The sequence below is a fragment of the Parus major genome, chromosome 5 (assembly GCF_001522545.3).
Source record: "Parus major isolate Abel chromosome 5, Parus_major1.1, whole genome shotgun sequence".
NCBI lineage: Eukaryota > Metazoa > Chordata > Aves > Passeriformes > Paridae > Parus > Parus major.
In genome coordinates this window covers 40,410,345-40,426,919 of record NC_031774.1, presented here as the reverse complement: position 1 = coordinate 40,426,919, position 16,575 = coordinate 40,410,345, and the positions used below count along the sequence as shown (strand labels likewise).

Below are 16,575 nucleotides of genomic sequence, written 5' to 3'. Positions count from 1 at the left end.
CACACTTAAGATGACTGCAGCAGATACTGTAAGTTCTTCTTGCTACAAGTGATTTAGTGGTAGCAGTGATGTGGAACTTCTTTCAGATGAAAGTTAGGATAAGATAAATGTATTAAATAAGTACCCTATCCACTGGTGCAAAAAGGAATTGGACTACAGAATTGTGAGATGTCTGTGTGCAAATTTAAAATTCAAGTATTTCTGAAAGGGAAAAAAATGATCCTGGGAATCTAAATCTCATTAACTTCTTCATGAAGAAGTGGTTGTTCCTCCTTACTCAGCGTCTTGCAAATGGTGTCCAGTTTTGAGCTCCCCAGAAAGATGCTGACATAACCACATCAATCTGTGAATCCAGTGGAGGGTCCCCAGGAAATGAGAGGCTGTGAGAGCTGGGTTTGCTCAACCTTAGGAAGAGAGAAGGCTTAACTAGCTGGCTGCAGGATATAGAGAAAACGGGACCAGGCTCTTGGAAGCGTGTGGCAATAGTATGAGAGGTAGCACATGTGATTTGGAGGAATGGGAAATTGTGGTGCACATAAGGAAAATAATTTTTCCCATGAGGGTGGTAAAATACTGAAAGAAGAGGTTCTGGAATCTCCATCCATGGAGGAGTTCAAGAAGTTCAAGACTCTCGAACGGGGCCTTTGGCAACCTGTTGACTTGGGCCTTGGACACAATGGAAGACCTTTCCAACCTTGGTTATTCTGTGCTTAGATGAAGTCATGGACTGCAGGAGAGTTTGTCCAGATTTAGACATTAGCATTTAATCCCCAAAACCCTGTGAAAGTGTGCACCTTAGGGCTCATAGTAGGTACTCTGAGGAAAGGAATTACTACTTTCTGGCTCTTGCTTGGTTTTATGATTGACTGTGTTTATTGTGTCAGTAACATAAAGCTGAAGTGAGGAGAAAGTTGTCTGACCTAAAAAAGACTGCAACCTTGTTTAGATATTTTAATTGACAAAAATTTTATTTTTGAAGAAGTGTAGCTGTGCACAAGAGTCTTTTTCTAGTACCAAATTCAGTTATAAATGACCGTAAGCCTTTGTGGAATGAATAGCTACTCAGCATTTTCCCTTGCTAAATGAATATTTGAGGCCATCATATTATATAAGTAGGTGTAGTGCCAGTGTTGTACTTGTTGAGAATTTGTGTGTCTGTGCTGGTATAAAAGCAAACGCCCATGTTAGCTGCTGATATGATGGACTTCTCTTTGATTTGAATATGTGCTGAGAAATTAGTTGGGTGAAGTGTTAAAATATATTGATTATATTTGGACTGCCATTTCAAATTTAGCTGGTGATAATCCTTAAATGCTCTTAAGAAATTGTTATAAATGTATAGAAGTATACAATGTATTCAAGTTCGGGTTTGTTTGTTTTTTTTTTTTGTCTACCTGAGAGATATGTTGTATTTTTCTGTCTTAATTGTACAACAAAAACAATGCTTTTTCTAAATTTCATTAGAAAACAATTTTCAATTTGTTTGGGGGACAAAAGCTTTTTCTGAGTTATCTATTGAAATCAGTTTCTCTTGGTGGAATGTAAAACATTGGCCCATCTTCAGTGAGGTTTCCAGTTTTTTGTTTGGCCATGATTAAGAAATGAATCCTAGAGAAAGAACAGTTTTTAATTCAGAATTATAGCTTTGAGGAATACTTATGGTTGAGAAAGCAGGAGTTGGAAAATTTAGGAAGTAGTGGGGTTTAATGTCTATAAAACAGACAGGTTTAGGTTTAATGTCTGTAAAAATGAGAGTAGATTCTAAAATACATCAGGAAATGCTTTCAAAGGTATCTGAGAGCCTAGAGATTGATGTATGTTGGGGAAGCACTGCAGACCTGTTATTTCTTTGGAAATCTTTATTGTAAATCATATTTAGTATTCCATATGCCTGAAATCTACTGAACATAATAGGTAAAGTTACATGTAACGTTTAAGGTAATTTAAGGTTCCCTGTCAGAAGAAGAGTATATTCTCAGTAGAATTCAAATTGTTGCCTATATGTAGCAAGCAAAAAACTCCAAGTTTAATTGCATCTGTTACTTACTAATGGGGGGCAGGGGGGAACCCAAACAACTTTTAAACATTATGAAGATTTACGCTGTTTTTTTACATGTGGTAAATGCATCTTAAACAAGGACTGTGACATTTGTTGTAACTAGTTGCAATATTTGATAATACCTGTCAGGAAGAACAAATCTGTAATTAGGAATATACTCTTGATGTCTGTTTTATAAAACAAGTTTATGTCCTGTGGGTTTTTTTTTTTTAAAGCTTAAAACGTGACTCAAACCAGTTAGTTCTAATTTTGGTAGTAAGTACTTGGTCTTTTTACCCATGCAACAGTCTTTGAGATTTGAATTCTAAGCAAAGCAGTGCAAGGAAAAGGGCTGGAGGTGACAGTAAAATTACCACAGAATACCTAACAGTTTAGAGCAGCTGCCTTCATGGAATTCTCACTGCTGTGGTTTCTGTAGTGCTGATTTCCTCAATCCTTTGTAGTAAATGTGGCCACTTTTGCATACGGAGGCACACTCATGGATGCAGTCTTTCACACTGTGTTTCTAAAAATAGAAGCTGCAAACCTGTTAGTAAAATTTCTGCAGCATGTGTGGTATGTGGCAGTGAGAAGCTACTAAATTTTAATAAGAATTTAGCAAAGTTGTCCTCCAGCATAAGTAATGTTTTTAATGTGTTTACATAAAATCTGACAGGTTCATCTGAATTTGTGGTTCTTGTCAGCATGAACTGAAACGGCCTCTCTAATACAGAGTGCTGGATCTTTCCCAGGGCAGCAGCAATAAGCAGTTACCCTGTACTGCTCTCGTACTGTGTGCAGCATGAATTGCACTTGTAGCATCTTCTCTCCCTAAAGTGCATGCCTGCAATGCAAGGTGTGCACCCAGAGTCCTGTGGTCAATCCTGCGTGTTGTCTACAGTAGCATCTGCAAATGTTCCCGTGTTCATGCATGGCTTTTGTCTTCTCACTCAAAGGATGTAGAAAGCATCCAAAGGAGGGCTACAGAAGTGGTGAAGGACCTAGAAGGAAAGCTTTATGAAGAGTCACTGAGGTCACTTGGTCTGTTCAGCCTGGAGGAGACAGAGAGCACACCTCATAGCAGTTACAGCTTCCTCCTGATGGGAGGGGTAGGGGCAGGCACTGATCTTTTCAGTCGTGTGACCAGTGATAGGGCCCAAGGGACAGGCGTGAAGCTGTTCTGGGGCAGGTTTAGTTGAATATTAGAAAAAGGTACTTCACCTAATGGGCACTGGAACAATGTCCCAGGGAAGTGGTTGCAGCACCAAGCTTGACAGAATTCAAGAAGCTCTTGGACAATGCCTCAAACAGATGGTGTGACTCTCAGGGTACTGCAGTGCGGGGCCGGGCCAGGAGTTGGACTCAATGGTCCTTGTGGGTCCAACTCAGTAGATTCTGTGATTATCATCAGACTCTGATGTCTTTTGCTTAGAGCTGTGGAGTCCTTTCTGGCAGTAGTTGTGTGACGTGGCTGCTGCTCAGTAACTGCTACAATACTGTTCCATGTGATTTGTTTTCCCAAGAGTTTGGCCCAACACAGGCATTACCTGTGGCTGGTTCTTTGCTGCCTTCTGTAACCAGCTGAGTTGTGCTCTCTGACTCTCCTGCAGTTGAGTTCCTTAATGTGATGGTGCTCTTCTGCATACATGTACTCTGCACAGTACAGGAAAGAGGCATGTAAGTGAGCATACACATATTTTTTTGAACCATGCATTTAAATGAGCTCTGACTTTGCACTTGGATATGCTGTATATTCTACTTCAAAGGTCATGGCTCACTTTATGAGCATAAGGCTTGTTAAAATCATAAAAGTCTTAAACTTCCACACCTTTTTTCTCCTCGTGATAAAAGGAAATTAAGCATAGAACTGTGCCCATTTGGTTTCTGGAACTAAAATTTGTGTTGTTTTGTAGCAGCTTTGGAGCTTGCAGCATACAAGCCTTCATTTGAAGGCTAATATATGGATTTATAAGGCATTCTTAGAAAAACAAATAAGCTTGTATTTAATGTGACTACAAATGTCTCTCCTGTAGTCAAATTCTAGAGGTTTTTTTACGGTCATATGCTTCATGAAGAGTTTGTGGAACTGCATTTAGTTTTTTCTTTAAATTTTGATTCAGCTAGGGTAACACAAGTTTGTCAGCTGATGTGGTAGCTGACATGCAAATTTAAGGATGTACTAGCACATTAGTGGAAGAATGCTGAGAGGTGAAATTGATTGGAGTATGGGTTGAATCAATACAGGTATTCCTAAAACAGCCTTTCTTAGTGAAATATTGGGATTGACCATATTCAATAGCTTTTTTAGTTTTAGCATTTGTCTCAATTTGTCTCAAACAAGCACCTACGAACACCTGGAAAAAAATTGGTATGTTTTTATTCTTACAAAGTTTGCCTATAGATTTGGGTCTCTTAGTTGTTTTTTCATCAGTAACTACTTTTTGGTGTTTGGTAACCTTGGATCCATTATCTTAGGATGTAGCCTTTCATCTCTTCCAGATGAACTTCCAGTTACCTGGGAAAGACATTAGAAGCTTTGATATGATCTCTAGTTATTCAGTACTAGGTAATTTGCGAAGTAGTCGCTACCAGTTTTCTGTCTGCTTATCCTCAAATCAGCTGCTGGTAGGCAGGCACAGATGGCAGGTATGTAGTGTGCCTGCTCCTGAACAGCTGCTATTCACAGCCTGATCTGACAATGTGAGGATGCAAACTTCAACTTGTAATTCCCCAAGCTATGAAACTGTGGTGGTCAGAGCGTTGGTGCATGATCTTTCTTGTATCTAGGTGCAACAAAATTCTATAGTTTTGCCTACAGGAGCCATAGTGATAGAGCTAAGCAATCCTGAGAGTAATAGAGAAGATGTGGCTCTCATGGTTTTTCCTTTGCAGGGTTGGCTCACCGATTCTGCGATTGTCATGGTACTTCTGCCTCTCCTCTCTCTCCAAAAGCTGCTGCCTCTTGTTTGCTGAGCTCCATCAAGTGCCTTTGTGGAGCGGTGCTGTAAAGACTATTGCGGTCTAATGAATAACCTTCTGCAAACGATTAAATTTTCAGCATGGATCGGTTCAGTGTTGAAGGGATGCTATACTGATAATCAGATTTGGTTGTACAAGCTGGAGGCTGGTGCAGATGGTTCAAAGCAGGAGTGAGTGGGGCAGGCACAGTTTCTTTGGATGGTGTTGTTCATGAAGAGAACAGTGCATGAACCTTTGGCCTGCATTAAGGCCTTAAATTGCCAGCACTTTAGCTGCAATGAGGTAAGCAAGTCCATGGCCACCACTGTATGCAGTATGTTCTTAAAATAATACTGCAGTATTAAACCTGGCCTCAAAGCACTGCAAGTTAGTTACCTGCATCTGGCTTTAAGTGCTGCTGCTAAAAGAGCTGTCTTTGCTATTTGTTTCCATACTTATACCTATTCTAAAGTCCTCACGACTATGGTGACCAAATCAAGATTTGCATTGCTGAAAACTGTATCAGCAGAAGGGAAGAGATAGAAATGACTATCAGGAGGGAAGGTGCTGTTGTGGTTTATACTTGGTGACTGCATAGCTGTAGCATAATTGTAATCCTAAGAACAGATCCTTGCTTCTGTATTTCTGCACACTTGAAATACAGACTTGCTCCAGCACCTGAGATGAGCAGGTATCACTTTCCAAGTAACTCAGTGTGTGGTGCTGCCAGCAAGTATGTGTGCCTTTTTGATTCATCAACTGTTGTAGAGATTTGTAGGATTCTACCTTACTTTCCCATATGATAATATGAGTGACATAGGTGAATAACTGGTTTTATTCTGTCTATTTATAACTGTCTGCTGACCCACACCCCTCAGGAATTATTTGCCATTGTCTTTTTTTGATGAATTTAGGTTCAGTCTCTTTCCTTGTTGTTGAGGTTTCTTTGATTTGTACATTGTAAGGAATATATTTTTTATATATATGTATATATATATTTGATGCTACACAGAGGGGATTTACATTTTGTAGAGTGTTCTTTCATATGTAGCTATTTTATTATCATGCAGCCATTCTATAACTTAGCCATGTAGATAGCAATTTGCATCTAATGGCTAGATTTCTATGTTTTTGTTCATTGACTTATGACATCTGATCTTTAACTTAACAGTTTGAAAAAGTAGTCTAGTTAAAGCCATGTTTTTTCCCCCCAGTGTTAATGCTGGGTGAGCACTTGCCTTCTGGAGGCTTTCTGTAATAGTCGTAAATATTGTGTATTCCAGTAACTGTACTTGAGATAGACCAGTTGTATGCACTAGGCAGCTAGTAAATCTCCTACCTTCAGATGACATGGAAGTAGCAAGATGAATTTTAGCATGGATTTTATACAGAAAGCCATGCTTTGTTCTGTATGCTGACATATATGCTGTGTTCAGACTCTATATACAATGACTTTTTTGTCTGTGGTGTCATGTCCGCCTCATGGATGAGTACAGTGTTTATGTCTGCATCTTTAGGCTAACAGCTATAGAGGCACATGGGTTATGATTGTTTTGTTATATAGGCTTCCAAGTCTGAGAATATATTGTTTAGATCAATCAAACTCTTATTTTCTATTTTGTTTTTCTCTGGGATGCATCACTGCTCTGTAATTTGTGCCCTCTTGGTGAAGGCACTTTTTCCATTTTGGTTTGCCTAGATGTAAGCAATGCTCTACGTGTAGTTTTGCAAACTAAATAGTTTTAATGAGATGTTAGATTAAACTGCCATAGATTGATAACTGTTACTTGGGTTATATCAGCAACTTGGCAACTTCATACATGGAGGCTGGCAGTATTTATCAGTAATGGCTGAACTTAGCTAGAAGCAGTTTTTTCAGAGTGGTAGGGGATGCAGAGCCTGTAACTGACCTCAGGGCTGGGGACTACTCTGAAATGTCTGTCTGCATTTCTTCAATTAATACCTCAACTGCCTCTCTTTACATTTGTACTGTAGATAAATCATATTGTGCACAATGGAGGATTATACAAAAGGCCTTTCAATGAAGCTTTTGAAGAAACACCAATGCTGGTTGCTGTGCTGACCTATGTAGGCTATGGTGTTCTCACTCTCTTTGGATATCTGCGAGATTTCATGCGGCAGTGGAAGATTGAGAAGTGTCAAAATGCAACAGAAAGAGAAGAACAGAAGGTAACCACTGGGAAATAATGTTTGGTGGGAAATGTTGTGGCTGAGGCTTGATTGTTTCTTTGGGGAGAAGTGGAGTTTGAAGTTTTCTGCTGTTTTCCTTGTCTTTTGGATGCCCCAAATACTATGAAAGTACTGCTGTGTTGTAAAAAAAATAATGTTCTTTTTGAGTTTTTTCCTCAGAGTAGTTTCCTCATCTGTCTCAGTGCAAAGCTGCATCAACAGTTATATCAGTGTACTGAAAGATTCCCCAGCTGCAGAAACAAGGGTTTGGGGAAGAGAGACTGCATGTTCCAGCATCAGGACCTCAAGAAAGGCTCTGGTTTTAGCTGAACACCAGTGGGAGGCTTTCTGATGCTGATCTGGTGGCTTAGTTTTGATTTAGAAATGTTATTAATTCTCTTTATCTGAAGCAATTGCGAAGAGAAACTTGTGGGTCAGATCCAGAGCACAAGCTATATAACTTTAAATTCTTTTGGAGTCCAGAACACCAGCAGGTGAGCTGGTGAGTAATTCGAGGTACTGACTTGTGGTTCACTGATAGTGATTAGAAAGAATTCATGTTAAGACCTATTCACAAAAGCTTCTGTTACCAGGTGAAAGGTATTGCCTGCTTCAGCAGTTAGCCTTAAATGGATAATTCTCATTTTCAGTACTTGTAGATAATTTTAGAAAAATTAGAGATCTTTATTCCCCACAGGAGTTAATTGTTTTTAGGAAGCTACTTTGAAACATGAAGTTCACAAACTATTTTCTTGCTAACTGTAAATGTGATCCCTCTTAGAAGAGGGTGACTACCAGTGAGCTTTCTCCAAAGGTCTTTCTTTTGCTGATTTGGGTTCTCTGATTTGTTTTTCTCAACTGCTTTGGAGAGACAGAGTGGCTTATAAAATGTTAAGGGAGTTCCTTTTTCAGTTGCTGGTTTCTGGTTCTCTGTGCAGCCACACAAGCAGTTGGCTAGCAGGAAATAGGGTGGGGCAGAAAGGACATCTCAGTAAGGCAAACAAATAATCAAGGGTGGCAGAGAGGTACTGAAAAAGGGAGGCTCCTTTGGAGACTTTTTTGGAGACAGCACTGCAGTAAAGTGCACATCTTTTTACAGTAGATTAGTTTTGAACCAGTGCCTAAAATTACCTCACAGTAGCTTCTTTCTGTGAACATTGAGGTAGAATTAAACAGATTCATAGTAGGGCACTAAATTCCAAAACAGAAGCATTCTTACAGGAGTTAAACGAGTAAAAGGCATTTCATATTGGTTAAAAGTACAGGAGTTTAAACTATTGCCAAAACTGACTTTTAGAATATGAAAGTAAAAATCTTGGATCCCTTTTAATAGTTAAAATATGTGATTAAAGAATGCTGGTTAAATCTCAACTTGAAACTTGGTGTGTTCATTAATTTTTTTTGAGCTACTTTGGTTTATGACATTTGAGAACACGACATAATGTCGTATTTTTCTGTGTGTAAAATAGAAGTTGATACATCAGAGAACAGTCAAAACAGTTGCCGAAAACTACCAAGACATTAGAATAAAAGTTTAAATACTGGTATGTATTCATGGTGTTGAGGATTATAAAGGAGTAACTGAAGTGTTGGTGCAGTTATTCTATACTGTAATTGTTACATTTCTGTTGCACGGCTCTGAAAGGTTTGTCCTGTTATCAGTGTGTAAAAACTGCTTACAGCAGCCCTTTTCTGTGGGAGCAGTCATGACTCTTACATGGTTGAGTGTAAAAAAGAGGGCAGTAGGTCTAATTCACCTAGTTACAATAGTAACACATTATTGGTATTAGGCTCTCAGTAAAGGTTACCACAGGAGGACCTTGAAGCACAGAGCTTGTTAGGAACAGATTATCCTAGTCCTAAAAGAAACGTAGCCTTGAATTTTTTTGTAATTAACTCAGCATTGCGTCTTACCCTGAAAGACATTTGCTTAACAACTAAATGTCCTTCTGGACAGCTGAATTGAAACTCTCAGTTTCTGTGTTGGTTACGGCTTCCATGAAGAGATGCACGTATTCTGGTTTTGTTTTCTATGTAGGATGTCTGTGGATGGAGCTAATAAGAAGTGCCAGTGAATATTGCATAAGAATGAAAATAGGAAATCCTGTTTAAAGAAGTTTTGACATTGGAGAAATCTCAGCCTAGCGTACTTCCCCAAATCATGTCTCTAGCACTTAGATTGTCATAGCTGCTTCTGATATCAGACAAATACAAAAGTGATCACGTGAGGTCTGGAACATGCAGTACTTATCCTCACCCTTTGCTGCTGTAAGCTTTGTTTGCTTGCAAATGAATTGATGAGAGCACGTTGCAGCATGTCTAGCATGTGGGAACTGGGGGTTATTTTGGTGCAGGAGGTGGAGGTGTGTGCTCAATTACTTGTTTTGAAATTATTTTCCCCAATATTTGAGTCTCTCTGCTGGATGACAGCCCAGTCACCTTTTGGTAAGGGAATGCAGGTACTAGTGTGCAGAAAAGGCTCAAAACTCACCTTTTTATTATTATTAATACATGCTAATCAGAGGACCCCTGTGCTTACACTGGGGTACTTTCTGGCAGATTTGTGGAAATCTTTCCTCTGTGTGGAAGCATTTTTATTATTGAATTTTTTTTATTGAAATTCTGAAGAGACAACCAGGTTTTTATGATTTTTCTAAAGCATCAAGCAAAATGATTAGCATTACCTTTTTGAAATGGTTTGTAATTGCATAAGTGAAAAATTATAAAATTACATAGTGTGAGGAAGTATTTTATAAAGGGCTGAATTAACCTTTCCTGAAAATCACAGAATTGAAGTATGTGGATTTTCTGTGGTGTGTTTCTGAAGGTGATTACATTTAAAAGCTTAACATAAACTTAGGTCCAAAATAGTATTAAAAACAAGCATAAGGAAAAGACTCAGTTTTTCTGTGTTATAGAGGGCAGTTTATTTCAGTAGAGTAAGTCCTTCCTTATATTGTCATTTAATAGTATAATCTTATACTGCATCATAACTTGAAAACTGGGGATGACCAAACTAATTTAAAGAGCAGAGCAGGACTTTGAACAGGTTTGAATTCTAACTGTCTCTGATGGCAGATAAATTCCTTGGAATTTATTAGAGCCATGCATTGATATGAGTGATTCCAGGAAAACCTAATGGTCACTCACTCTTGAAACACAAAAGGGTGAAAAGGGACAGACTTTGCTAGTACTGACTTCCAGGAAATAGTTTCATGGGTTTTGGCTTTGTTTAAAATATATCCAGCTGAGCTTTTCCTGGAGACCAGCACATCCTCTCTGAAGCATTACTGGTCTGTTTTAGGCATGAGTAAATGGTAAGATTAACAATTCTCAATTACCCTGGAATCAATTTATGCGTACTCAATTTAATGTGCTGTCATACAATACAGTTAAATAAGCAAAATGCTTCCAGGATTTTACAGGCTGGATGAAAATCACTTCTACCTTTCCTCCAGTCTGATTTGCCTGTTGATTACCTTACATGTTTTGTGTTTGGGAGTGACTTTAAATGGGGCTGCTAACTCTCTAATATACTGCTTTGTGATCTGTAGCTTGCCCAGATGGAGTTTGTTTCTAGCATCCGGGGTTTTCAAACAAATGTTCACAGGAGTCCAGCTGTAGGAGTATTTCAGGGGCAGTAAACTGCAGTTGTTTGTTTGATGTCTTAGCATCTGTGTAGCTCATCAGAGGCCTCCTGATGATACAAAGGCTACCCACAGTTATTGCTCCACTTTGCTTGACTCACATAACAGCAAGATGAAACTAGTCTTTCTGCTTCCTTTTAGAAGCCTGAAATTTGTTGCTCTGTTCAGACTCAGTTTTGTGTTATCAGAGAGCATATTATACAAGTTGCAGATAAACCCTGCTGGTGCTCATGGCACCATTTGTTAGCTTAGGTGCAATGCTGTGAAAACTTGGCTCTAAAAGTAGCATAATCACTGCATTTGCATATCCCTGTGCCCTGGGCTAAGGGCTACAAAGCTCTCATTATGACCTTCACTTGTTGCAATATTAATTTAGAGTATGATGAAATAATGGATTCCCAAATCACCTATGCTAAGGTGTTGCACCCCAAGGGAGAATTTTATTCTTCCCTTGATTGGCTTTGCTTTTCAATGAAATTGATATGCTTTTCTTCTAGGACACCACTAGTACTTTGTTTTTTTCATTAAGCATTCCCTCATTAATAGGGACTGTGTTCATCTCAGACTCATATTCTTAGGGACCCTAACAGCTAGGAAGAGCATTGGATCTGAAGTAAGATGACAACTTGATAGAAAAATAACCAGATTTGAAGGCTGTTTAAGTAATAGTGGTTGCTTCCAGCTCTAGGGTGCTGTTGCAGCAGCGTGCTGTGGTTGCATGTATCAAAAATTTGAAATCATGGAATATGCTAAGTTGTAAGGCACCCACAAGGACATGGAAGTCCAGCTCTTAGGTCTGCACAGGATATCCCAAAGAGTCACACCATGCACCTGAGAGGGTTTCCAAACTTCTAGATCTCTGTCAGGCTTGGTGCTGTGACCACTTCCCCTTGGGAGCCTCTTCCAGTGCCCTCTGGGTGAACACCCACAGGGTGAAAAGTATGGATTGATAGAGTTCATTTGTCCTTTTCTCCACAGGTGGTTTTTTTGTTTGTTTGTTTTTGGAGTGTTTTGTTTTGTTTTGTTTTTTGTTGGGTTTTTTGATTGAGGATTGGAATTGAAGGTTTTTTTTTATTTGAAGATTGAAAATATTAAATTAGCCTGAGAAATTCAAGTGGTCTTTTTGTTGTATTATCTACTCTTCATCTGGAATGCCCCACTGCAGAAGGATGGAGGAGGTGAACAAACAAACAAACCAACCCCAAACCAACCAGCAGACCATCTGCTCCTGTATGCCCTCCAAAAGAGGGCTTTGAAACTCCTGAAGTCCTCTTTTATCAGTTTATAAAGTATCAGTTTATAAAGGCATAATATCCTTACCCTTTGGTTTTTTTAGTTCTCAGATGCGTGGCTCATGAGAACCCCTCAGTGGGGTTAGGATCACTGAGGAAATAGACAATCCATTTTTGCATTATGCGAAAATAACACTTCCTGCTTGTCCTCTTCCAGGGAACTTTCTCATGAGACCTATCTGAGGGTGGTTTGGAGGGAGCGGTACATGTATAGATAACAAAGGAGTTGACAGTATGCTGATACCTACACTTAATGCCCTTTACTATAATCCTACAAATTGATACTCTGAAATACTAAAGCTAGTGTCCCATATTAAACCCTAATTTCCTTACCCATAATTTATCCCTTGAATTCTTGTGGACTTTTAAAATATCTTTTCTTTATCATAATCCAGTAGGTTCAGAGAACTTCTCTACTTCACAGTAACTTTAAACTTCGTTCTAATGCTGGCTTTTAAGATAATGCTTATGTTACATATACTGGTGGTGCCAACCTGTTGTGGGTGATTGTTCTTATCTCACCAGTTGAGCTTGTTACTGTTCTGGCTTTGTCAGCTTGGGTTTCAAAAGAAAGCTCATCTCATGAGTGATCTGAAGTGGGATTGGGCTGTATCAACCCAGGCATACCTGCTTGAGTTGGTATAATGATTCATTTCCAGCCTCCCCCTCCTAGCCATGAGCCTTGGCTAAAATATCAGTTGTTTCTGGGCTCACATAGTTGGTGTGCTTGGATAACTGTTGCAAAGCTGAACTCTTGTGTGTAGATGGTTAAGAGGAATTGAAAGTACTTAGAAGCATGTCAGTAGATTATAATTGGATTTAACAAGTATCTGAAGTATTGATCTTCTAATGTGCCAAGGTTTCTTTTTGATCTCGTGTCCCCCACCCCTCTACAAGTAACATAGCAGAGGGTTTGAAACAATTATTTTGATTTTGTGTCATGAGTTGGGATGGGAACATGGAAGAATTAATTGCCCTTCTGTGCATCTTAGGACCTAGAAATTCTACTCCAACTGTCTGTCTTTGAGAAAGGACATACTTGTGATTCTCTGAAATAGTAATTGCCAGCTAAATTTGTGTTGTTTGTCCATAGTGGAAATGAATATCTTTCTGTCTTTTTGGTGGAAGCAAATCAGAAATTGGTTTAGGTGCAACTGTATCTACTTAGCAATTGGCATTTTTGGGCTTGGTCTTTTCTGTGCAGCTGCCGGGAGGAGGACGCAAAGGTGTGAACCTAAATGTTCCTATACTCCAAACTGCAAGGACAAAGTTGTTAAATCATTAAAAAATGAGGGTAATGAAAAAAGTACGCCTCTTGCAGGCAAACATTGTAAGTAAGAGCTGCTAAGTGCTTGTGTGTGTTTTTATTAAAAATCTGCCATAAACACTCTCAGCTTTGCTTCAGAGGTACAAATGTCTGACACTGTAGGACTTGGTGAGATACTCTAGTTTTCTCACACTGTCACCAAAAATAAAATTCCTGTCACAGTGTTTGCATTTTTCTTGTGAAAAACAGGAAGAAATGCTCTGCTGGCTCTTACCTTCATAATAAATGCTACTTTTCCTTCTGTACATGATTAAAAAGGTGCTTTTTTTTTACTTTCCCAACAATGAATTGTGCATTCTTATCTCTACTAAATGTCAAACTTTCATAATTAAATAGTAAAAAGGAAATCTTGTGACTTTGGAGCAAGAAAAAAATGTTCTTGAGTGCTCAGATGTCCTTGCTTCCACAGTTAGTATGACATTCTTGTGTTATCCATTCAAGTCAGTCACTTAGTTTTCCTGGAAAACATTGGAAGGGAAGCTAAAATTCAGGAAAGGCTCATTCATAAAAATCATGTGGGACTTCAGTGTTGATAAGCTGTGCAGAAGAGAGGTACCATAATGTAGCTTATTAGCTTCTATTGAAAACAAAAAATCGTGGAAGGTTGTAATGGTAATGTGTAAAATAATGCTAGTGGTGCTATATTAAATGCATTTCTTATGCACAGAATAGAATATGGTAGAGCACCTTAGTTTTCAAAGTCTGTGTGCTCAGTACAGCAGTGCATATTGTTTGGTGCCAAAAAGGCAGTGCATGTTCCCTTGCTCTGCTTGACTCAAAGGCTGACTATACCTCTCCTGCAAAGATTATGTGCCCACAATTTAATGGAGTTATTTTAGGTTTTGTGTTTTCTTGAGTTTTTTCATTACACCAGAATGACAGAAAATAATTATTCCTCTTAGTCTAATTTTACTGTCATATATATTTTCCTTTTACTTTGAGTGCTTTTGATGTGTTTCAGGACTTTGTCCCATTGTACCAGGACTTTGAAAATTTCTACAACAGAAACCTCTACATGCGCATTCGGGACAGCTGGAACCGTCCAATCTGTAGTGTGCCAGGGGCCAAAGTGGACATGATGGAGAGAGTGTCCCATGACTATAACTGGACATTCACGTGAGTCAAAATTGAAGAAAACACTCCCAAGACCTGTCTTGAAATATAGGGTCTCTAAGAGCAAGTTGCAGGCTGTGAGGTTAAAGGAACAGTGAATTATGAGCTTTGTTATGAAAGTTTGAGCTTTCTTGCGGCTTGAATCAATGAATTTTGCTCTTTTGAAATGCATTTAGGCCCCAAGATGATGATTTGTATGTGATCTTTTGTATTAAGACTTCCTGGGTATACACCTGTAATAAAATTAATACCTTTGTGCGTGATGACAAGAACTTGGTGTGGATACTTTGGGCTGCACTACTGCTTGTGACTTTGTGTTGATTTAGAAGTAGTTCTGCCACTTGAAATAAATGCTGCTGCCTGAACTGAATTTAACATGATTGTTTTGAGTCAGAACTGAAGTAATCTGTAGAAACAAAATGAGAAATAGAATAAAGGATTTTTACAAATTGGAAATGACATATCAAGTCAGACACATTTTTGATGTGAAGAGGTTTGCAGCACAGTCCTTGGTGAAACTGGTTGTGTCTCTTCTTGGCTTTCAAGGGCAAAAGAATCATTTTTTTCTGCTAAGCTTCTTATTCTTGTTGTCACGTATTGTTAGCTCAGAAGTGCCAGATGTGTTTCCTTTCTGTGGTTAGAGGATATCCCGCTTGAGGGGCTGCCAAGTTAATTGATCTAGAGATGTTATTTTGTAATTGAAAGAAAAGTTGTATGTTTCTAGGATGGAGGGAGAAATGTGTCAGAGCAACAGATGCTTTGTGAAGCCTCAAGCAATTTTATGTGTGATAGCAAATTCACCTGTAAATGTAAACTTTTCTGGGAATTGATTTAAGATTGTAAGATAGGGAGAGAATCTTTTTCCACTGATTGTTGCAATTTGATGGTGAGAGGCACTACTGAAATAATTTAATGATTGGTTCTATTGAGTTCTAACATTTGCATGTCTAGTCTAGGAAAGTGAAATAATAATCTTATGGTGTAGATAATTTTTTTAATTTTGGGTGTCCTAACTTGTGCTGTTTTTAAAATGCAGATACACAGGGAGAGTAATAAAAGACATCATAAATATGGGTTCTTACAACTACCTTGGGTTTGCACAGAAGACTGGGGCTTGCCAAGAAGCAGCTGCTAAAGTTCTGTCCCAGTATGGAGCTGGGGTGTGCAGCACTAGGCAGGAGATGGGTAAGTTGAAGGATGATAGTATGTTTCCTGAATGTGTATTTCAAAGTCTGTATCTGATTACAGGTCTTTGAAACATTAATTGTTTCAGCACTGAACTTTAGTCTTAACTGATAAAGCAGCTTTTACTTTAATGAAGACAAATTGACTTCCTGGATTTAGTTTACATTGCACAGCAGTTGTCTTACTTATGTTTTCATAAATGGGTTTTTTCAGTGTTCTCTTATGGGCCTTTAAATAAAGCACAGCTTGGTTGGTGGAAATGCTCTTTGTAGAATTTAGCAACAGTGAAAGCCTCTCCTTACTCAGATTTCCCATTTGTTTTATGTACAGGAAACTTGGACAAGCATGAGGAGCTGGAAAAGCTAGTTGCCAGGTTCCTAGGTGTGGAATCTGCAATGGCATATGGAATGGGATTTGCAACCAACTCTATGAACATTCCTGCTTTAGTTGGCAAGGTATGGCTTAAGTCATGGACAGAAGGCCACCTAACAAAGATTCTGGTGGCTAATTTTTCTAAAAGCTACTTGTTTGCTTTTGTTTTTCCTCAGTGGAAGCCCCTGCAGATATTCTCTATGGAAACTGTAGGTCACAGTATGCATCTCTAACCATTGCAAAAATCTCTTTGGGAAACAGCATCCATGGGACAAGTAGCAGCCCAGAACTTTCTCTGGGAGAAAGCTTAGCATGTTAAGGCTTACTTCCTCAGCCTACTTCTTGGTGTGTGAAATGGTGGCTGATTAACAGACTGGCTGAGTGGAGGTATTTTGATGCTTTTAAGACACTAAGAACCAACCGTGTCAGTTACACAGATAAGCTGAATTGCAT

At 38.8% G+C, this 16,575-nt stretch overlaps 1 protein-coding gene across 3 annotated transcripts in view; it reads left to right on the top strand.

Annotated features, from left to right (window-relative positions):
• The first annotated feature begins 5,212 nt into the window (after nucleotides 1-5,212).
• The window catches only part of SPTLC2 (serine palmitoyltransferase long chain base subunit 2), a 68,054-nt gene continuing 56,691 nt past the window's right edge, over nucleotides 5,213-16,575 (top strand). For all 3 annotated transcript variants that reach the window (XR_004497788.1, XR_004497789.1, XM_015630996.3), the window contains exons 1-5: nucleotides 5,213-5,299; nucleotides 6,992-7,186; nucleotides 14,414-14,568; nucleotides 15,602-15,750; nucleotides 16,081-16,205. Coding sequence is in view for 1 of the 3 variants with exons in the window: in XM_015630996.3 (XP_015486482.1) it covers nucleotides 5,216-5,299; nucleotides 6,992-7,186; nucleotides 14,414-14,568; nucleotides 15,602-15,750; nucleotides 16,081-16,205 (708 nt within the window). In the remaining 2 variants the exon portion in view is untranslated. The remainder of the gene's footprint in view (nucleotides 5,300-6,991; nucleotides 7,187-14,413; nucleotides 14,569-15,601; nucleotides 15,751-16,080; nucleotides 16,206-16,575) is intronic.